Source organism: Ambystoma mexicanum, chromosome 2p (genome assembly GCF_040938575.1).
Source record: "Ambystoma mexicanum isolate Mex_15411 chromosome 2p, UKY_AmexF1_1, whole genome shotgun sequence".
Taxonomy (NCBI): Eukaryota; Metazoa; Chordata; class Amphibia; order Caudata; family Ambystomatidae; genus Ambystoma; species Ambystoma mexicanum.
The window spans coordinates 711,286,174-711,310,199 of record NC_090923.1 but is presented as its reverse complement, the minus strand read 5'-3'; the positions used below and the strand labels follow the sequence as shown (position 1 = coordinate 711,310,199).

General features: G+C 45.4%; 1 protein-coding gene across 4 annotated transcripts in view; it reads right to left on the bottom strand.

Moving 5' to 3' along the window:
• LOC138566702 (ras-related protein ORAB-1-like) overlaps positions 1-24,026 on the bottom strand; it is a 306,406-nt gene that overhangs the window by 82,434 nt on the left and 199,946 nt on the right. For all 4 annotated transcript variants that reach the window (XM_069644290.1, XM_069644293.1, XM_069644292.1 and 1 more), the window contains one exon: positions 13,880-14,011. In XM_069644290.1, the coding sequence (XP_069500391.1) occupies positions 13,880-14,011 (132 nt within the window). The remainder of the gene's footprint in view (positions 1-13,879; positions 14,012-24,026) is intronic.

Here is a 24,026-nt window from a genome sequence, read left to right as displayed (position 1 = left end):
CATGGCGTTTTATTCAGGATTTACATGCTCTTAACCATACTGTAGAAGCAGAGTATCCAGTAGCAGCAAATCCAGCAACGATCCTGTGTGGCATTCCAGCGGAAGCCACCTGCTTCACCATGATCGATTTGAAAAATGCCTTCTTTTCATTGACATTACACCCAGACGCAAGATTTGACCAGTTTCATGTAGCGCAACCAGAAGTGGAAACATACTTGTTTGCCACAAGGGTACTCCGAATCACCATCTATCTTAAACGGAGTGATCCACATGGACCTAAGCAATATTGAAACAGAGAGCACATTGCTACAATACGTATATGACATAATCCTGATTTGCAGTGAGACAGAGGACCACTACAGGACAGACTCAGTAAGCATGTTGACAGTATTAGCGGACAAGGGCTACAAGGTGGTCATGGCCAAACTCCAGCACTGTCAAAATGAAGTACTGTACATTGGACAGCTAATATCCAAAGACAGAAGGCACATTGCCCCATAGAGAGCACAGACAATACGCAACACACCACAGGCCAAAACAGAGGAAAATGCAGCAATTCCTGGGATTGTGCAACTATTGCAGAGCATGGGTTTTCGAATTCAGCATACCAGACCACTCTTAACAGCAATCAAGGAAGCACAGAGGAGAAAATTCACTGACTTAGACACAAGAAATGATTGAGGCATTCAATGAACTAAAAGAAGCGATATGCACGGCACCAGTGCTAGGGACCCCAGACTATAAAAAGGAATTGTTCCTATTCCCACACACTGACTGTCATAATAAAGGCGGTTCTAACTCAGAAGACAAGCATGGGCCATAAGCCACTTGCTTACTACAGTGGGCTACTTGACCCAGTAATGAGAGGACACTATGCAGGCAAGCAATCTCTGGCAGCTGCAGCCTTTGCAGTAGAAAGAGCATCTGCAATAACCATGGGGTGCACCATAACCCTTTATGTGGAGCATACCCTGTTTGCCATACTGCAAAAGCCAAAGAGCAGACTGACCACACAGAGAGCATCAGGATATGAGATAATAGATAATACAAGCCAAGGTAGAATTAAGGATAGTAAGATGCAAAACTGTAAACCCAGCACTATTTACGGCAGAGGTCTACCAACCAAGAAATTGGGCTCACAATTGCACCAAGAACATAGAGCAATACAGTGAGACATGCAAGGTGGAGGAAGATCAAACTTGAGGCGGGAGATGTGCTCTACATTAATGGTTCTTCAACGATTGATCAAACTGATGGGGTCAGGAGGACTGGGTACGTTGTATTAAGATTAAAGGAAGACCGGACAAGTGAGGCAGTTGCAAGTGCCCGGTTACCATCTCATTCAGTGCAAGCCGCAGAACTAGTGTCCCACATATTGGCCCTAAGGCACAGCGTAGGTAAAAGTGTGACAATTTACTCCGATAGTGCCTGCGTCAACAGTACATTCAGGATTAGCACGATGGCTCAGGAGTTGTTACAGGAGAGCAGATGGGACCCCCATGCAACATGCCCTGCTGTTAGGGGAACTGATTTAGGTGATAACATACCCACAGGAATTGGCTTTTGGTGAAGTGCCAAGCACACACCAACAGGGAAGACGCCATCTCTAGGGGAAACAAGGCAATTTACTATGAAGCAGAATGTGCATCCTATTTTGGAGAATATTGGCCGAACTGAAAGAGAGGCCCTCAACGTCCTGGGATAGGTGAGAAACCTGGTGATGAGAGAGGGGTACAATTACCTACCAGCAACTCAGATTATGGAACTGCAAGGAGCTGCACCCAAGGAAGAAAAGGAACTCTGGGTAAAAAGAGGCTTCTCTATGTCCCCTACAGACGCCCTATGGCGACAAAACAACACTGGGAAAGTAGTCATGCCACTTGCGCTACTGAAAACATTAGCGCATTTGCATCATCCAACACATGCAGGGAAAGAGGTAATTGCTGCACATATTGGAGAATCATGGTTTTGTCCAAATTTGAACGAACATGTGGCAGATTTCATTAGCAATTGTCTGACCTGCCAGCAATTCACGCCGGGACACACCCTGAGAGTAGTGAGAGGAGCCATACCCAGACCCGAAGGCCCATTTCTGCATCTCCATGTTGACTACGTGGACATGATCCAGGTATGTCAAGATACCGCTATATGATAGTGGCTGTCTGCCCATTCTCAAGATTGATAGAAGCTGGACCTTGGTCACATGCTGACGCACTGCGGGCAGCCAAATTCCTGGTCCGGGAAGTATTCCCAAGGTGGTGTGTGTGCGAGGTCCTGCGGTCTGACAACAGCCCTCACTTCCTTGAGGCGCACACTGTACTTGCTGCCCTCCATGCCTCATACTAAGCCAGTCCACTACCCTTGTGTACGAGTGTCGCACTAAATGGAGTGCGGCAAGTATACACAAGCATGTGCCCTGACCCTCTGCCAACCCATGCACTCCAGGGGATATGTCCCGCCGCCAACAAGGTGGCACTGTTACTAGTGCACATGCCCCGTTTCTCTAGCCACAAGACACTCGTGGACTCCCGCAATGCCGCAATAATTGTTTTACCAACTCTACACGTGCACAGCGAGACCCACTGACATCTGTTTTCTGTCTCCTCTTGTTGTCTCCTTTGATTCCTCCAGGAGCTAAGACCCTGGACACAATATCACCCTTGGGCACCACTACCTGGAGCAAACAATTACACGGCACAACAACTATACCCTTCCAGCTAGCAGGTATTATTCAGTGATGATTTTTTACGTTCTGTCTGTATTTTGTATATACACAGTACTGGGGCAACCACCCATCTGCACTGGGTGGTCAGCCCAATGGATGTCCCGTAACCAAATCAATACCTTCGCATCTTTCTATCCATACGGAACCTCCTCTGCCCCCCACAACCTTCTGGGATCTCACTACTTCTTTGGGATCCGTGTGACACCCACGCTATCCGACACCAAGCCTCTCTGTGATCGAATCTGAGTACTTGGGATTCACAGCACCGGCAGGTAAGACATCAGCCTTGTACTGTGAGAACAGATCTACGACTATAGTGCCCAGTAATGAATGGCACATTAGAACCTCTCTCACCAGAGTTTTCTGTACCCCCCCCACATGGAGCCCTGATGAAGGCTGACTTGTTTCAATTTAACACCGCCGAAACATGAAGATAACAGGGAACACCCAATCAAGTCGGTCTCCCTGCATACAGACCCTGTTCAGTCAGCTTCTGCCATATCGGCAAAGATATCTTTTATCCTATGGCCCTGGAACATTCATTGTTCAATTGAAATTATGCCCTTTCAAGGGAGACTTTGAAACCCCCGGATATTCTTTTCTCCCACTTAATACAAAGAACCTCTGTATTTCTTTATCCGTGTCGATGAAGTAACCATCGATTGCTGTATATAAACTATGTACACCACTTGTGTCAATGGAGTAATAATTGACTTTTGCACATGTATTTGTACACTTTGTAATTCTGTGTTGTTGCATCGTTTTATGATGTCATTGCAAGTTATTTTTTGTTTGTTTAGATATCATGTCACATTTGTCTATCAACATATTCTATATGATCACATGCTAAAGAGAATAAATATTTGCTTTCTAGCATTTAACATACAGTCACAGTGAGTGGTTATTACTGTTAGATTTATTCCTTGGATCTCTAATTCATGAGACCACACTTTAGATTTTACGGAGAGACCTAAAACTCTGTATCTGTCCCCCTCAATACCTGGTTAGGTTTGAAATATTGTCAGTAAGGGTACAAATATTTGTTCATATAAACGGCTCTCACTTTGCCAACGAAATGGTCCAGCACATTACTACGCTGCTAGAAATAAAATATATTTACATGTGCATACCACCCACAAGCAAACAGGATGTATGACACCTCACACCTCAATGGCCTCCTGAAGTACAGCATTGCCAAAACTCAGCAGAGCACCAAGAAAAACTGGCTTCACCATTTTCCATTGGCACTTTTTTCAAATAGCGCAACAAGCCAGGGTCCCACCACCATTTAACGCCCCACGAGGTGGTGACGGGACAGCATATGCCTCTCCCATTGCCTCCTCCCACTAGAGCACTAAGAGATTGTGAGAGTACTGCTGAAATGTTGGGCCAAGAGATGTACGATTATGTAATTTCACTGGTTTCTAGCGCTTCTTTTATCTCTTGCCACATACAACGGACACAGGGCAGGCCTGAAGACGACGAGCAAGAAAACTCTGACAACACAGTAAAAGAGACATAGGAACCCTCAGTGCAAGTAGGACACCTAGTGCGCCTTAAGAATTTTATAAGGTGCTGGAATGAGCCCAGGTTCACAGGGCCTCATACAGTGGAGACTGACAGATTGAGCTGTTCGCTTAAAAGGGGAAATGGTATGGAACCACCCACAAGACGTCCAGCCCTACAAAGTATCAGCCTCGCCCAGACATACAACTGCAGAAATCAATAGGGCCAACGCTGCAAAAACTGATGATCCACAAGGAAGTACAAATGCCCATGAAATAGAGACTACCGGTCACCCCATGATCAGACGCTCCGAAGCGGCTGAAGCAGCCTAGCTACTCTGGTGCAACTTGACCAGTGGAAAATCATTGCCCATTGCTATTCCCAAATACTGCAAGTTACAAAGCTGCTACTTGAACCAGTCTTGCACACTTGACAGCTGAAACACGTTTGTGATCCAACCCTTTTTCCCTGCACACAGAGGATGTGGAGCAGTAATTGATATTCGCGCACATGACAGCTGTAACACTGTTTTGTTCTCTTTCTCGCACATACAGGTTGTTGCGCAAGTTGTTAGAATTGTTAGGGGAAATAGCCGGATGTTGCCTCCCATTGATCACCCTGAAGCATTGTCCAACCAATTCCTACACTCTAAGCAGACCCAGACATTTTAGAGCCAGAACTCCTGAAGTATATTTCCGAGTATTCATAGACTATTTGACCCAAGCCTATCCTCAACTTGAACACAGTGCATATGTTCTACCCACACTAAGAGACCCATCAATAAGAAAAGTCTGTGAGGAAGTATTTACTTTTGCTCCAAGTGATTATTTAGTTTGCGGAGCTTGAGGGTACTGACAAATACTAACCTATTAACACCGTTCTTGCAATTTTCAGGCGGGCAACTTTATCATCCCATCAGCTGCTCGTACGGAGCAGCATAAGTGGTTACCATGGACAAAATAAACTTCAAATTGACGCATGCATTTTCTGATTCCCACTGGAATAATGGGTACTGTCCTATGGCAGTTGTATTTTGCAATGCATGATGTCGCTATGACCCCTACTAACGTTCCCCTGACCCAAGCAGCAGGAATTACCATGTCAGGTGGAGGAGAAGACACTGCTGATAAGGGAAGGAGAGGTAAGCACAGTGTTGATGCAGGCATGAAGGGCGTTGACACATATCTCACAGACACAACACGGGTCACGAACAACATGTGGTGCAACTGCAAGCATATGTTCAAAGTTGGTAGGGATGCCACGAGGGGGAGCGGTTATGTCTGTTGTTTAATTCCCTATGCCACGAGTGCCTCCAGTACCTTTGTTGCAACAGAAATACCAATTGTAAGAGCCGAATGTCTGATGTACCTCGCAATATTCCAGACATGAGGAAGATTCCAAGGGAGAACAGCAACACTGAGGTGGAGGTCCAAGGACACTTCCCTTGTGAAGATAATTATATCAAGACACTAGCAACGATCAACAATTACTGATAACTCCACTAGGACTACAGTACATAACGGATGGACCAGGCCAGGGAGACACCAAGACAATCACATTGAAAGTCTTGCCATGTCCATGGACAAGAGTGAAAGATGTAGGAGGAGAGCCAGGCTGCTGAGAGAGGCCACAAATATTGATCTATGGACAAGTATATACCAACAATGGTTGGGAAGACGGATTGGTGGGAAGCAAGGCACTGACCTTAACGAAGTCAGCAGTTAACAAGGTACAAGAAGAAAATTACAAGTGCCTGAAATAATGAGAAAGGAGTGCACAGTTGGTGACCTGGGTGGAGAATGAAGCTGGACCAATGACAATAATTCCCCGGAAGACACCGGCCCTGTGTTATCAACACAACAGCGGTGAAGAGGTCGGTGAAAACGAAGGATTGAAAAGATCCTGGAAATGGGAGCAGGAACAGCAGTACTGATGGATCACTACTGGGCTTGTGGATCTAAAGCATACGAGAAATTGCAACCTGACTGGGGAGGGATATGCTCCCTAGTATACGTCAACATGCCTTCACTAGTAGTACCAAGGAAAGAAGTGAAGCTTGATGACTTCCCAACAATGGACAACAACAGAAGGAGGAAGAGGTCACATAGATGCAAAACCACCTGCCCGACCCGATAACGCAGAGATGCAGGAAGAACTGAGCAATGTGAAAAGAGGAAATTATTTCTCCAGCAAATCAGATGCTGCATTGGATGAAGTACCAGCCTCACACAGACTGTTCAGTAAAATGCAAATGTTCTTTGCATCACTGATCCCTGGAATACAAACGTACACTAATGCCAAATGGTTACAGATCACTCGCTGGGAGTTGATGGTAACTATATAACAGTGAATGGGTTCAACGCCATAGAATTACTCAGAGCAATAAGATTGGTGGCGCTCCAGAATAGGTACGTTCTGGATCTCCTCGCAGCTATGGAAGGAGGAGCTTGCGCAAAGATAGGGAGTTCATGTTGCACATTCATACCGGCCAACAATGAACATAACGGAACACTCTTAGATGCAGCTGCACAAGTGGCGCAAATGCATGCAAAGATGGAAGACGAAGCACAGGGAAGGATAAAAGCTAGCTAGCATACCTTTGGTCATGGATGCCATCCTGGCTGGCGGACGGGTTGAAGGTGATAGTTGGAGCCTTGGCACTAAGAGCAGCATCTCTGTGTGGGATCAATATATGTACGAGGAGGTGCAGGAAAACAGCAGAAGAAGCAATAGGAATGCATATTCTCATGGATATGAATATTGAAGGAACAATGGATGATATCATGAAGGAAAGAGACAGATTGAGAGAACGAATAACGACATGTAACCTATTTCCGGCTGGAATATAGGTGGACAATCAACGAAACCCAAGAAAGTACAAAGGGAAGTGGGTATGGTGCAAACCCGAAGGAGGATGCGCCTACATGTACTGGTCGTTGGACATCCATGTGCATTACTATGGACACCTTGCAGGGATCACAAAGATATGGCGATTGATAGAAGATCCACGGCTTTATCGTGATGTGGTCGACAAGTTGACCATAGGGGGGACTGAAGAGGTAAGGCCAAAATCAGGACCTGACCCCCCCACCTGCCAAACACTCGAACCAGAAGAAAAACGAAAGACGAAAGACAATACGGCCGCAGATCGCACAAGTGCGCACCAACGCCCACTGCGCCTCTGATGGACAAGTACAATGAAAGATACCCTCTCAGTCAACCTTACAAACCAAGAGCAGTGCGAACATTAAGCAAAGTGGATTAAGAACTGCAGGAGGAAACCAGAGACAACGCCATCGACAGTCTCGACTAAAGCGCCAAGAAGCCATGCATCAAGGCGTTAGAGCAACGGGACATAGCCACGTTAGACATGAAGCACACGTGCCATCCACACATGGGGACACAATCATGCACCCAAATACACGAAGAACACAGGCGTACAGTTCTACGAGTTGGAGGACAGCAGCATATACACACTGCCTGCATGTTTATTATTTTGTCATTGGCTAGTCGCAGCAAAGCAGAAACTGCAAGAAGCTAAAATGCTGTGTAAATGCTTGCTGATGCCCACATGCAACTAACCATACAGACCACAGGAGCCCTCAAGGGACCCAGCAACACTGGGGGCCCACTACCCTATGGATTATAGCAAAGCACATACAGTAGAAACCAGGTTATGTCTCAGGAAGTCACGGTAGGTCACAACAATCTCAGAAAGCCAAGGCTAAGCTGAATACAGCGTGAACCAGAGAACTGCCATGTGTGGAATACGACCATTGTGAAGGTCACATTGTTACAAATGACATTCTTTCACCTGAACTGAAGTAACACCAGCACGGCAGACCCTGAATAACTCTACCAAATTCAAACCAATTCAGAGCCCCAGAGGCTCACAAACGTGGTCTCGGAACACATGGTCTGGCAGAGCTGACCACAAGCCAAGAATTGACGGCTAAGACGAGCAGAGATCTCACGAGCCAGACAGCGCGTGGCAACAAAGTTGTTACAACCCGAGCAGAAGTTCCACAATGGGAAAGGAGCACTCTCACAGTCGATGGTGGTTCAACATGTGGGTATAACGCAGACACATAGTTGCACGTTACCTTGAACAGGTACATTCCGAGCTGAGAACCAACTTGGGTCCCAGGCATGGGGGCTAACAGCCCGACTAATCACAATACATGGCCCTAGGGGTTGGTAGGGGCCACCAATCAATCATTGGGTCTGCATACTGAAACATTTAGAAAGTAACCTTTTTCGGGGATGGCCAAACACCTGACATGGGAGAGCCAGTAAGCTAACCTCTATAGGGACTGCTATAAGGGGAATACCACTCAAACACCCAATCTTAATCAGTGATAGGTTTGCTGGAGAAGGGCCCAGGATAATGATGTTATTGTGATTTAGATTTCTCTAAAAACTGGCCTGCAAGCCAGGGTTCACCGAGTGTGCCCGGACTTCTATCCATGTGGTTTGTTGGCTGTAAAACCACAGTTGAACTTGTTACCTGTCTGGACTTGCGTTCCTTTTGGGAAAGGGGAAGGAGTTAGGCCTTCCATGAGTTGGGAGTCCGCGAACTCCTAGCAACCCACCCTGCTTGCCTGGGAATTCTCCCGTAACAAGTCTCTAGGCGATTACCCAGCTGTTGAACTAGTTACCAGGAGGCCTTGGCAGAAAGGCAAGAGGACGATTCAAAGTATTCACATGGAGGTCTTGTAAAATCCTTTGTACAGTCAAAAATATTTGACCGACAGATGATTGTGTAGCTAAGGGAAACTAATCCTGCATGGTGAATTGTTTGAAAAGACATTAAGACTCATGAGAGAAAGAGTCTACAGTGTGTTTGGACGAAGTAAGCCCGGCAGAGGCGTGTCCACAGTGAAACGTTGGAAAAGACATTGGGCCTCATTACGTGTCCATCGGTAACCCCTCCTGTGCAACCGGCGGGTTGCTGCTCAACCCTTTAAAGGACTGCCGCCTTACCTCCTGGTGCCACCGGCTATTACAAGTCTGACGGCCGCAAAGTCAGGTGTCGGTAGTTTTTTTTATCCCCATTCCCGTACAGTCCTAGTGGGGACACTGAAGCACCGGCACCATTGTTAACGGTGCCGGTGCATATGCGATGGCTTTGCCTACCGTGACGCCTTCTCTCACACACACACACAGGCATCTATACATTTCTATTTTGTTATAAAAATAACAAATGAACATCAGAAGCATTCAAGAAAATCAATAAACAATTACCATCATAAGTATGCATGAATACCACTCCGCATCCCTACTCTCGCTTTGTATGTACCTCTAAAGCCCATTTAAGTATGTGAAGTCTTCAAATCAACAAAGCCTTGGAGAAAGAAAACAATACTCCATTCAGTAAAAATGAAGAAAAAGCAATTCAGGAATCTATCTTCATCCGCTCTAAAGTGCAGTTTCCTGGTCCCTCCTGCCAGCCTACAGGTTCTCCACCTTGCATAGTGTATCATTTTCCTGGTCCCTCATAATACTAACTATCTCTAACAAATATTGGATATAGAAATTTGTTAGCTCTCCACAGATTTCCATAGAATCACATGGCTACAGTTACCCTTCTCAAACAGAATCTGTCACAAGGTGTTACCAGCATGTGTGCCAGGTGCCTTTCTGACCTGGAAGTTCATGAATTTGCTATGGCTAAAGGAATTCAAGATTTTTCTAAGGATTGCGGCTTTGATTCCAGAACACTGTTCTACGTGGCATTCAAGTTCTCAGAAAACAACTTGGATTGTTATGACCTCAGCCTTGGTTGTACAGATTCTGTGTGAAAGTATGAGAACATTTCCCAGCCTTTAGCAAAAATGTCCATACATCTAACTGCATTCAGAAAATGGCTCTTGTTAACTCCTTTTTGGAAAATTAAATGTTTTGTAAAATGACATTCTAACTTGGGTATGAATAGCCCACGTTCTATTGTTCTGCCTTAAAACAAAGCCATCTTTGTGCCTCCATACTCAAGGACATGTACAGAATAAATCGTAATAATCCCAATGAAGGGCTTGCTGTAAGGGTACAGTTAAGTTTGGCAGGGTCAGACTTGTCGGGTGCAGCGGCTCCGACAGGCAAACCTCTAGTTTGCCGGTCCGGAAACAAGGGTGCCGGTGATTTTACGTGCATCCTTATTGCCAGACCAGCAAACGTGGCATGAGGCCTATTGTGATTCGTGAATGCAAGAAAAGCCATTGTGAACCCGAAGGAGGGAGGATGACTATTAAAAAGGGGTCCGAACCCGATAGAGGGAGATCTGGGGGTGGAAAGTCACCACCCAATGTTAATTGAGAAAGGAACTGTAATTGATTTGTTGAATACAACTGTGAAGGGTCTGCGCCCGGAAGAGGGTGACCCAAGGGTGAAGCCATCACCCAAAGCCATACATGGAACAGAACTTTGTGTTTGTTTGTTGAAGATATCAGGCCCTCAAAGGCAAGAGACTTTTTATTGAAAAGCGACTTAACCCGATAGCTAGCACAGAACTGGGAAGCTCAAGTGTGTTCTGTGCTCCACATATACATCTTGTCCCATGCTCAAAACGTGGGGAAGGATGACCCCTGGCAATCACATCCTGGCTTATTTGTGAACACTTCTTTTTTTTATTGAAACCCCCATCCCACACTTTCTATAATTAGCTGTAAGGGTTTGGCGATAGTTTTTTTTTTTTAGTATAGGCCTTTTACTTTGACAAGACGCCACAAGGACAGCCTTATTTTTCATTTGATGGTCAACGCCTGCTCCCACCTTAGATTTAGGTTTAAGTTAGGCGTTTTTCCACCCTGCATTTACAGTTTAATAAACACCCTTGAACTGTGATAACTTGTGTCCATCTTTACTGTTGCCACCATGAGTTCCTTACAACACACATGGACTACTGAGCTGAAAGAAAGCTGCTATTTGAGTAAACTATGATGTGCTGGCGAATTAACTCTAAGCCAAATAGACATATCAAAAGGCACACTGACAATAAAATGCAGTCTGAACTTTGAACATCACAATCGCAAAGATAAGAGAAGCTGTCAAAGATGTCAACAGCAAACGTGAGAAAGAGTAACAAGTCAAGAACTGTGGAAAGTGAAAGCCCAAGGCAGAAGATCCTATGTGGGGGCCCAACAGCTTTGGGGAGACTTATGGTTGCGCAACCTGTGATGGGTGGATGGTGCGGTCCGACAACTGCGCCAACACCAGAAAGTCTCCCAATGTGAACATTACAAACATCAAGAATCAAGCCAAAGAGAAGAATAGGTTTTCTGGTTGCGTGACCTGTGATGGGTGGACCGTGTGGTCTGATAACTGCCTAGACCAGGAAACCATGAATGGTAAACATCTGTTAAGAACTAAACAATTGGTGAAGCAAACCTGAAGATGGGTCAAATGGACCCAGTGTTTTCTTTTGAACTTTGAGCCGATGAAAACAACAGGAGTGTGGAGTTAAAGTCTTGGGGAAGGGAACCATGAGAGTCAAACAACCGGAGAACGTTTGTCTGGGGAAGTCCCAGGACCTCAGTTTGGTGTGAATTGTGCTACATTTGAACTTGGAGAAGGTAATTTCAGAACTTAACCAAACCCTATTGAAATGAACTTCTATTGGAACTGATTTGAATGAAGCTGCAGTAGCTTACTCTTTACTTTTGAACACTTATATTTTGCTGAGAAGAGCCCCATATCGTGTGTTGTTATAGTTGCGAGGACAAGCATACGTTTTGACACAGACAGACTGTTTTGGACTTGCAGACACAGACTTTTGTTAGTTTCTTCAGGCAGGGAAAATCCCACTATAGTATAGAGCAAGTTAGGCGCTACACCATCCTGATCATTAATATGGTTTTGTAAAGAACTATACATCTGTTTGTGTCATCTCTATTGATACCATGCCTGTCTCAAAGTGGGAAATTATGTTTTTGCTCCAAAAACAAATGGATACTACAGACATTTCTGGCACTCTGATATATTTTGGAACTCGCCTCTGGGAGATCTGTGAACGATTACACAGGCTATGCTTCAGTACTTGCATATTGCACATCACATACCATTTTCCACACAGCTTTTTTAAGAGTGCCTTTAGAATTAACATTAGCCATGTTAATACATTCCCTGTTTTTTTACATAGAGCATATAATTTTAGACTCAATGACATTTGCCGTAGACTTTAATTACTTTTTTTTTATGACACTTACATTTACTTTTGAATTTCTGAAACAATGAAGGCTGCAATAAGAAATGACTTCTCAATATACCTTAACTGTACCTTTACAGCAAGCCCTTTATTGGGATTATTACGATTTCTTCTGCACATGTCCTTGAGTATGGAGGCACAAAGATGGCTTTGTTTTAAGGCAGAACAATAGAACGTGGGTTATTCATACCAAGTTAGAATGTCATTTTACAAAACACTTGATTATCCAAAAAGGAGTTAACAAGGGCCATTTTGTGAATGCAGTTAGATGCATGGACATTTTTGCTAAAGGCTGGGAAATGCGCTCATACTTTCACACAGAATCTGTACATCCAAGGCTGAGGTCATAACAATACAAGTTGTTTTCTGAGAACTTGAATGCTACGTAGAACGGTGTTCTGGAATCAAAACCTCTTTCCTTAGGAAAATCTTGAATGAAGTAGAATTCCTTTAGCCATAGCAAATTCATGAACTTCCAGGTCAGAAAGGCCCCTGGCACACATGCTGGTAACCTTGTGAGTGATTCTGTTTGAGAAGGATAGCTGTAGCCATTTGATTCTATGGAAACCTGTGGAGAGCTAACAAATTGCTATATCCAATATTTGTTAGAGATAGTTAGTATTATGAAGGACCAGGAAAATGATACACTATGCAAGGTGGAGAACCTGTAGGCTGGCAGGAGGGACCAGGAAACTGCACTTTAGAGAGGGTGAAGATAGAGTCCTGAATTGCTTTTTCTTCATTTTTACTGAATGGAATATTGTTTTCTTTCTCCAAGGCTTTGTTTATTTGAAGACTTCACATACTCAGATGGGCTTTAGAGGTACATACAAAGAGAGTAGGGATGTGGAGTGGTATTCATGCACACTTATAATGGTAATTGTTTATTGATTTTCTTTAATGCTTCTGATGCTCATTTGTTATTTTTATAACAAAATAGAAATGTATAGATGCCGGTGTGTGTGAGGGCGTTTTATGAGTTATTAGATCTTAGGATTTCTAGAGATATTTCACAGGAAGTGTAAATTCATGATATTTTACTGTGAACTGTGTAAGGACATTCTAATGTAGATATTTCACATGAGGGTATGTTTCTTGAGAGTTCAAATGGTATGCCCCAAACAATATTGCTGACTAACAGTAAAATGGGCAGGTGCTCAAGTGCAGAGGGTTCACGTGCTGTGCGGCGATCATTCGCAACAATCTCTTTTTAAGCTCAGAGTCTAGTATAAGCACTATCCTTTATAGCAAAGCCTGCCATCTCCTTAGGGGTTATTCTGACTGCATCTCGGGTGGATGCCAAACTCTAGCAAATGGGGAATGGAAAACAAAACATGTAAATGCCAGGGCATATTTTACCATAAAAGTGACTGTGTATGACTCTTCTAAACATATTAACCGTGGGGAAATTGGTATGTTTTCTCAGATCATAATACATGTGCACTCACCTTTGCAGCTGTGTAATCCACCACCTTCTTGGTGGTCAGGTCGCACTTGTTTCCCACCAGCAGCTTATTCACATTGTCACTGGCATAGCGGTTTATCTCTTCTAGCCACTGGTGCACGTTGCTGAAGGAGTCCTGGTATTACAAAGAGGGTGAGAAATACAGGTCACTGTTTTACCATTCTACCTGGAAAGCTCAAATTAGAGACAGTTCAAAGGATTGGGCGCGGAGGCAGAACACTGGGGTACGAGATAAAGAGTTTGAGCTTGTACTCTTGCACCGGAATCACAAAGTTATACTTTGAGCACCATAATATTTGCACAAGCACCCCTTTCACAGAGAAAGAAGAGCCCTATGTGTTCAAAGAATACACAACAGTCCAACATGGAGTTCAGCCACTCAATGCTAAAAGCTCTATATCCATTCAAACATGAAACTAACCTTGCTTTTTAAATTTAGGAAGTGGCGCATTAGAAGCACTCTGCTGGTTTTAGATGTAAATAACACTGGGTTCTTGAGAATGTCACTGTCCACAGAAGAATACTTTACACACCTGAGCAATGACATGCCTAAAATATCCAAAGCATAAACTCACTTGCACATCTGATTAATGTGTATGCCTAATGCATACACTTGAACGACTCGCACACCTGAATAATACCCATACATAAAAAACTAAAGCATGAAACCATGACACAGGCAACACCCAGGCCTAAAATTACCAAAGCAAAAATGTGTAGTTGTAGGAACAGAACACACGGACAAGCACTACTGTGCATCCATGTTTTTATGCAATTAACACAAAAGAGTTGAGATCTTGTGTTTGGCAAACCAAGTAAAATGTTTTGTATTTATTGAGGAAGAAATATGTTTGAGGGGCTGGTGATATGCAATTGACTCCTAGATTGAAGGGAAAACAGAGTACATACATCAGGGCAGCAATCGGACACATGGCATATAATAGTCTACGGGAAATTGATATTTACAGGGTCCTACATACAATTTAGTTGGTGAGGGTTAATCGGGAGGAGAAGCTTTTAGGCAGTAGCTGAGGATACTTCTTCACAGGTCAAGAGGTGGAGTTGTAATGAAGACTTAAAGGAGCAGGGGTAGTGCAGTTTTTGACATACAGTAGGGAGTTCGTGTTGTAGGGCAAGGAGCGAGAAGGATTGAAAGTGAAAGAATGCACCAGTGGCCAGTGAAGCGATTAGGGTGCTGCTAACGTGCTGGTTGTGCAGAGGAGAGTAGTTGGGAGACTATGTCAACCACATAAAAGGGTGCAAGCCCATGCACGGATTTAAAGACAAGCTGTAGTAATTTGAAAAGGTATTTACTTCTCACAGCGAGCCAACATATATGGAGGCAGTGCTGGGAAGTGGTAGAACAACAGGAAATATTGTAGAGGGTGCGGGTGACTAAGAGTATTTTTACGAGTTGAGAGAATGATTAGAAGTGGAGAACGTAACCAAGTTAGTTTGGGTGTTTGGTAGAGCTGTATGTGAAGAGGGCAGATTGTCCTGGCTGTAGCAGAGGTAGTGTGATGAAATGACTACTGCTCTGCAGGAGCACAGGAATGAGTAATGGATAACACTCCTACGCAGCCACACTACTACTAAATCAGCAGTGATCCCAATCACAAAGATGAAACAGGCCCATCCCAAAAGATATACCTGCTTCCCTTCTTGTGGAAACGTGGGCCGAGGGCAGGCTGCAGTATTCAGGAGGGATGTGAGCTTGCACTAAAGCATCCACAACCACAATAGAACCTGGGCACCAAAGAACAAGTTACTTACCAACTGGTAACGTTCCTTCGATTGGATGTTCCTCCAACTTATTCCACATCTTTGACATGTAATGTTCACAGCTGTGCACTTTGGAAACTTTTTCGGCAGAGGGCGTCCTGTGTCGATGGCGTCTCGTCAATGTCCCTCAAATGCTTCCGCCGAGGGCGACGTCACCGAATGTTATAAATAGGATGCATGGCGCCCGTATCCTCAGTTTATGTTTTTTCCCTCATAACTTGTGGCAACATTCCAATGCCTGCAGTAATCCACATAGCCTTGCGGAAATGTAAGCTGCAATCGCATAGGAAATTCTCCAGATGGGAGGCTGAGAGGGCGATGTGGAATACGTTGGAGGAACATCCAATCGAAAGAACGTTACTAGTTGGTAAGTAACTTGTTCTTCGAATGGATTGTGTCCTCCAACGTATTACACATCTTTTACAGCCTCCCAAAGCAGTACCAGAAAAATGGAGGAGGGGAAATAATTAGGAATATCCAATCAGATGGCACAATAAAGAACTGCCTTACCAAAGGTCATTTCTTGACCATGGAGCGTATCCAGGAAATAATGTTTAACAAAGGTGTGGATAGAAGCCCATGTGGCTGCATCACAAATATTCCTAATAGGAACCCCCCCCCGTTGTAGGGCTGTGGAAGTAGCCACGCTCCTAGTGGAATGAGCTTGCAACCCCTTACCCACCAGTCGGTAGCATTCAGTAATGGTGAGGATAATCCAACTGGACAAGGTCTGCTTGGTAACAGCCTCGCCCAATCGGTGTCCAGCATATCCCACAAAGAGTTGATCGTCCAACATGACCCTGGACATCCTGGAAATATAAAAGCTCTGAGCTCTCCTAGGATCCAACCTATGGAGTGCTCCTCTTCCTTACCAGGATGAGGAGGAGGATAGAAAGAAGGAAGAACCACTTTCTGGCTCAAATTAAATTCACACACTACCTTAGGTAGAAAGGAAGGACGTACCCTTAGTACAACCTTGTCCTTGTGGAACACAGTAAAGGCGGCTTAGATGAAAGTGCCTGCAATTCGCCACCTAAGAATACTGTCTTGAAGGACAATAATCTCAAAGGACAAGAGTGCAAAGGTTCAAACGAAGCACCCATTAGAAATTTCCAAACCAAATTCAAATATCAAACTTGCACCTGGAAAGGGGACCGGTGGGGGTGGGGCGGGTGGGGGGGGGGGGGGCGGCGGGTGGTTTTGGAAACACATTAGTCAGTCCTTTAAGAAATTGAGAAATCAAAGGAATCAAAGTAAGAACATTCTTCAGACGAGCGCTTAAATATAGACAGTGCCACCAGGTAACCTTTAATGGTACCTACACGAAGGCCCCTGTGGGCCAAAGAAAGTATGAAAGAAAACCATAGGAATGGAACACTGAACAGGATCAACATTTTGTCCTCTGCACCAGTCGCAAAACTTACGGCAAAGGTACAGGGATTTTGTTGCTGTCCTTCTGGCCGAAAGCAACACCTCCATCACATCATCGCGTGAAGGTGGAGAGTCCTGACCTCTGGATTGAGTACATGACCCGCCCCCTCGCGAGAGCAGATCATCTCGGTAGGGAAGAAGGCTTGGAGGGCAGATGGACATTTCTAGAAGGTCGGGTAGCACGCTCTCCTGGCACAATTTGGAGCAATGAGGATCATGTGGGACCCGAACCTCCATAACACTTGAGGAATGACGGGGACTGGAGGAAACGCGTAGAGCAGTGGGAATGACGAATCCACTACGAATGTGTCTCCTAAGGCTCCTCTTGGAGGAAATTCCCTTGAGCAAAATCTCTTGCACTTCCGGTTGGCACTGGTGGTGAAGACATCCACTTGTGGTATACCCCAAAGAGCAAAGATCTCCAGAACGACTTCCTGAGCCAACTCCCACTCATGAGAGATTGTGCTCTTCCTGCTCAGAACGTCCGCCGCCGCATTTTCATCTCCCGCCAGATGAACTGCCGAGAGCGAAATTCCCTGCTCGATGGCCCAGAACCAGACCTGCATTGCCTCTCTGCACAACGGGAGTGACCCCTACACCCCCTTTTCTGTTGAGGTAATGCATGGCCACTGTGTTGTCCATCATGATCAGGACACTCTTCCCCCGCACAGACAGCAGAAACGCCTTCAGGGCTAGCCTGATGGCCCACAGCTCTAACAGGTTGATGTGGAGTTTGGACTCAGACGGAGAACAACAACCGCTGGCGGCCAAGGCGTTGGCATGAGTGTCCCATCCTGTGAGTGAAGCATCCGTCAGTACAGTCACCTCCAGCCATGGTTGCCAAAAACGGCTCCCCCTTCATTAGGTTCCCTTAGTTTGCCCACCACAGAAGATACTGGGAGACTGAGAGTGGAATCTGAACGGGATTCGACATCCGGCCTGAGAACTGCGACCACTGCATCTTGAGGACCCAATGCAGGGATCTCATCCTCAGCCTGGCCTCTTGCACCAGAAAAATACAGGATGCCGAGCAACCTTAAGAATTCGAAAGCCGGGAGACTCTGGACACGTTGAAACTTGTCCACCATCTGCACAATGTGATGAGCCCTCACTTTGGGAGGCACGCACTTCCCCAAGGACGTGTCCAACATAGCCTCGATGTACTGGAGCTGTTGGGAAGGTGTCAGATGCGACTTCTTGAAATTGAGGGAGAAGCCCAGCCTGTAGAGGGAGCGGCAGATGAAGCTCACAACGGAAGCATGTGGCATGTGTGCTTCCTGAAGTACAGCGGGGGCCACGCCCTAGTAAAGAAGTAACAGCCTTCTTCCCTTTCCACCATCTTCTTTCCAGCAACCCATCATTCGGTACTGATAGTCACACACACATCCACCAATCACAGTGAAGAGCTCTTCATGTAACACTATCAGTTCTGAACAACATTCCCCTGCGTAGACAACACCCCCAGAAATGTTATTGTGCAATCCCTTAGCCTGCAGAGTCCCATTTCCATGCCCACCATCCTCAAAAGCCCCAGATGTGGCTTTCGTGCTGTGTGCGGGCGTGGGGGAATAAATTGCAACCAGGGTCGCGGATTTTGTCTTCAGTGGTGGCTCTGAAAAGAGCCTTTTTTCTTTCTGTAGCTGCTTCTGGTAAAACACCTTTATTTTTGTTTTTTACAGGGTTTACCGTTTTCTTCTCACATTCTTACAATAAACTTTTTGACGCCTCCTGTATATGGGCAAACAAAAGAGCATCACCAATGCCGGACAAAGAAATGCCATTTGCATGGAAACACTGCATTTCTAGAATGAATGCGGTCATGGTTGCAGAAGAACATCCCACGAGCTGACAAAAAATAAAATAAAAAAAACTAAAAAACACACATGCTTCTATTGATGAGACCACTTCCAGCCTCTGGCTGGGCACAGCATACATTAGGATAGTCCCATACTCTTCTTGGTGTTATGGCAGAAAAACACCTGGGTAGTGGGAAAAAGCCTCTTCACTGCCGTCATCAACCTCTTCAGTTGATGGAACACACGTGAACAAGTCATGTAACCCAAATGCATGCCGCCATAATGCACAACGACAAGGTGCACTGTAGCAAAACTGGCCACTTGTCTGCAAAGGTCAGGGAAAACACAAACTGTGGACATGGACCATGCACCACAATGAGTCCACCCCTTCCAGACTGAAATCGCCATCAACGTGACTTTCCTGGGCATACTTGTGCAGATCTACCACAAAGGCATCACCCAAGTTCAATACAATGCGTTTCTCCATATCAGCCCTCCTCACTACACAGAGTAATGAAAAATAGTATTACCGCCCCTGTGAACCACAACCTCAGTACCTGATTGGATAATCCCCACAGTCCCATTCCCAGTGGCACATGCACTTGCCCCAAGTACTGCGAGGGCCGCGCCCCAGTAAAGCAGGGCCAGTCCTCCTTCCCTTTCTATTTTTTGCCCAGCACTACCTCATTGGGTACTGTTAAATAGTCACAAATGCATCCACCAATCACATAGAAGACGTCAGCATGTAATACTGACAGTTCTGTACAACACTTCATATGTACCGTTACACACTCAGAGTGCAAGTGCTGTGTGATTCGAAAGCATCTCCAGTAGAAAGTTCTGTAAAACTATCCAAGATTTCTGCATCCACATGGCCACCCATCACTGCAAAGTACAGGTAGAAATATTTCTGAACACCATTTCTGAGCAGGCTGTCTGCCACTGAACGTCCACAGCGTACTTGCAAGACGTACTGTTCTTTCTCCCATCACCTACCATCTAGTGCCACTGCAATGGAATATGTGTTCAACGTTTTCATTTACCCATATTAGCCATTCTAATATCCAAACAGTAACTGTCTTCTTGCCTTCCGACAATGCAACAAATTTTATTCTGCATTTACCCATCTCCTACAAAATTCATAAAAATATCGTAGAAAAGCCGCATTCACAGTACATACATTGCATGCATACAAACAGGATGCCTTCCCCTGCACACTTCAACCAAAGCCTTCTGCAGGTCTCTCTACAAAGAGACCTTCTGCCACAGTTTTTGCATACACACCACAACCAGAAACCTTATTGAGCAATATGTTAGCCTCCACAGTCCCATTTCCATGCCTGCCATCCTGAAAAGGGTTGGATGTGGCACGTGCAATACTGAAACTACCGCAGAATCTGCTGCATTATCATGCTAGGAAGGGGGAGGGGGGTTGGAAGAAATTTGAAACAGGGTAGGGGATTGGGTCTGTAGTGGAGGCTCTGAAATTGTTTTTTTTTTTTTACAACCACCTTTTTTTCTCTTCTCTTTACATATGGTTCGGATTGCTCCTCAACTGCTCTGGTCAGCGCTTCTTTCACAGTGTAAAAGAAAATGCCATTGCCAATGGCGGTCAAATAAATGCCATTTCTATGGAACCACTGCATATTGTGCGACCTCATGATCTCAGTGGGTGGAGAACATCCCAGCAGTGCAGGTAAATTCACACATGCTTCTGTTTATAAGACACCTTCCGAGCTCTGGCTGGGGACTAATTACACTGGCATGGTCCCCTACTCCTCTTGGTGTTCTGCATGAGAAAACAAACTTGGCCGTGGGAAAAATCTGAATCACTGCATTCAGCAACTTCTTCAGGTGACGGAGCAAACGTCCACACAACATGTAACCCAAATATATACTTCCATAATGCATGACAACAACATGAACGGTAGCCACAGAGGCCACATATCTGCAAAGGCGAACCATCCCACAGAAAATGCACTCAGACTGCCCCACAAAGCGTTCACTCCTTCGAACCCAAAATTAGCAGCAACGCCTCTTTGCAGGGCACGCCTGTGCAGATGTTGCACAAAGGTATCACCCACAATTAGCAATGTGTGTCTCTATCTTTACCAACCTCACTATACAAAGTATTGGGAAAAAAAATAGAACCGCCCCTTCCCGTCAACCACACCCTGAACACCTGATTGGATAACCCCTACAGTTCCATTTCCATGCCCACTTTGCTCAGAATGTCAGGATGTGGCACGTGCGCTTTCCCAGCTACAGCGAGGGTCGCGCCCCAGTAAAGCAGGGACAGTACTTCTTCCCTTTCCACTGTTCCTTTTGCAGCACTCCCTCATTGGGTACTGTGAAATATTCACACACGTATGCACCAATGACAGCCAAGACCACTGCATCCAACACTAATTTCTGTACAGCACTCCACATCCCCGCTAGACACTTCGAGAGCCTGTTGAGTGTGCTTCCAAAGCACCTCCAGTAGAAAGTTCTGCAAAAGAATCCACGATTTAGCATCCAAAATCATCCAGAGCGGCACCCATCACAACTTTGGCCATGCACAAGAGTTTAGGCCTTGTCCACACCCAGCACAACATAATGGAGCCATGCATGCGAACATGTGGCCAGATAACACAATCCACAAACGTAACATAGCCAGCGGCACTTCTACCCAACCCCTGCACCATAACACAGCGACGCATAGAAACATGTACCAGTTATCAGAATCCACAAACATACCCCAGTCTCCGGCACCCCTACCCACTTCCATTCACCAAGTATTGTGTCACTGTCAACCAAACTACAAAATCTTAGCAACATTGGCCCTACTCCCACCAATCTTCACAAAGCAGAGTATCCAAGGACATAGAAGATCCTCTTCAACCCTACCCTCTTCTATATTGACAGTATTCCAACATTGCACCCAGTGGCCACACTGCAGGACTTGTCACTGCACCATCTCCAGCCATACCCAGAAAACTGTAGGATGTTCTAGCAATGACTACACCCATGGAACCAACGATGTACGCAGTTCAGCTCACTTCAGGTGCGCTATCAAGTCTAAAATGTGCTCCACAACCATTCTTTACCGGTCACCACGCTCTGACTAATGCAGAGTCCAAACTGCATTGCCGAGGTGGGTGTGGTCAAGGCCTTGGCTCTTGGGTGCATGGCCTATGGCCAGGCCAAGAGTCTAGGCTTAAGACACATCCACCACAACGTAATGCAACCATGCATACCAACATGTGCCCAAGTACCAGAATCCACAAATATTCCACAGCCACCGGCACTCCTACACAATCTCTGCACCGTGATACAGCTATACATGGACACATGCAACAGTTAGCAGAATCTACAAACATAACAGCCTCTGGGACCCTTACCCACTTTTATTCACATACTATGTTGTTACTGCCAACCGACCCAATTGTTCACAACAGTGGCCCTGCTTCCAACAGTTTATTCAGTCCACAAAACCAATATTTCGCAGTGCAGTAGTCAGCACGCCGCGCAATGGACACTACCCACGCCCATAAAATATGCACTTCAGCCCTATCCACTTCTATGCACACACTATTAGAACATTGCACCCTGATGAAGAAACAGCAGTGTCCAAGCACATAGAAGATGCACTTGAACCCCACCCTCTTCTACACTGACGGTATTCCAACACTGCACCCAGTGTGCACACTGCAGGACTTGGCAGTACACCATCTCCAGCCATACACTGAAAACTGTAGGATGTTCTAACAATGACCACACCCATGTAACCAACAATATACGCATGTCAGCTCACTTCTGGTGCTCCCATCGAACCAACAATGTATGCAATGTTGACAAACCACACACACAAGGCAACAATGTCAAACCTACTTGCAACCAGGGCCCATAGTTGTCGGCGCAAGGCCTCCAGCCATGAATGGAAGGGGCTACAGGCTTACCACATGCAACACAGCATAGCATGAACTATGTTACAATGTTTATGTCATGTGCAATGCACTCCCCTTATGCAATTCAGCTGCCACCAGTCACCACAGTAAGAGGTTGCAGCACGAGCTACGTACCGTAACGAAGGCTGCCTGCATTCCCCACACATGGTAGTCGCCTGTGGAGGGACCTGCAAATTGCTGCAGTACGCACCGATATTGCAGGCACACCACTGTCTTCTTTCACCTAACAACATCTCAGATGAACCACTTCTCACTCCGCCACCCTTTTCATCCCTTCTTCCCACCACCACATGGCGTAAAGTACGTTTGCCAGGCCCTTTCGGAGCCGCACTGTCCTCCGATACACCATGGCGGCATTTCCCAAAAATGTTGATGCACAGCACACTTCCCTCCAGCCAACCACTGGCCGCGTTCAATGTTCGCCAACATCACAGCGTACTGCAAGCCAATGAGACTTTTGTCCACGGAGTGAACAGGGAAATGGGTCCACGTAGCCGAGCCAGATATCAAATTTTTTTAGACGTACATTTCAGTTCTTTTCAAGAAAAGTACAGGTCGGATTCGCACAAAACAGAGCACGCTTTCGGAACAATGCCCCTGCCGCAAATTTGGTTAAAATCTGTCCAGCCGTTCGGCCTGTAGGCGTGCACAAAGTTTTTGCCCATTCAGCCTATGGAAAAGAAAAATGTTTGGGACCCTCCATATAACTTTGCCCCACCTCCCCTGCACGAAACCTCACCCAACTTTCCAGTGGTACCAAATATTCAACTGGAGCCGAACAGTGAACCGAATAGTGGCTTGCTACTAGAAATGTGTCAATGTGTAAATAAAATATCAATATCAATATATACATGTTCCTTTTGGAATATAAACATAGGAAAATTGCATTCATTGGCCCTGCAAAATAAAACAGATTGAAGGAAGACAATATAGCTGTACTATATAGATAAAAGGTGCAAAATGGTGCGAGTACCTAGGCATATAAAGGCAGTGCATAACAAGCCAAACTGTTGGTTTTGCCAATGCTCGTTTTAAGAGGACTCCAGTGAAGGGCATGCATAGTGCTTATAACTGCCCACTTTGACCAAAAGAGCTAGCACACACTAGAATGGGGTTTCAGCATTTGCCCTAGAGGCCAGTCTTAACCTGTTTAAAGCTGTATTATTTGCCA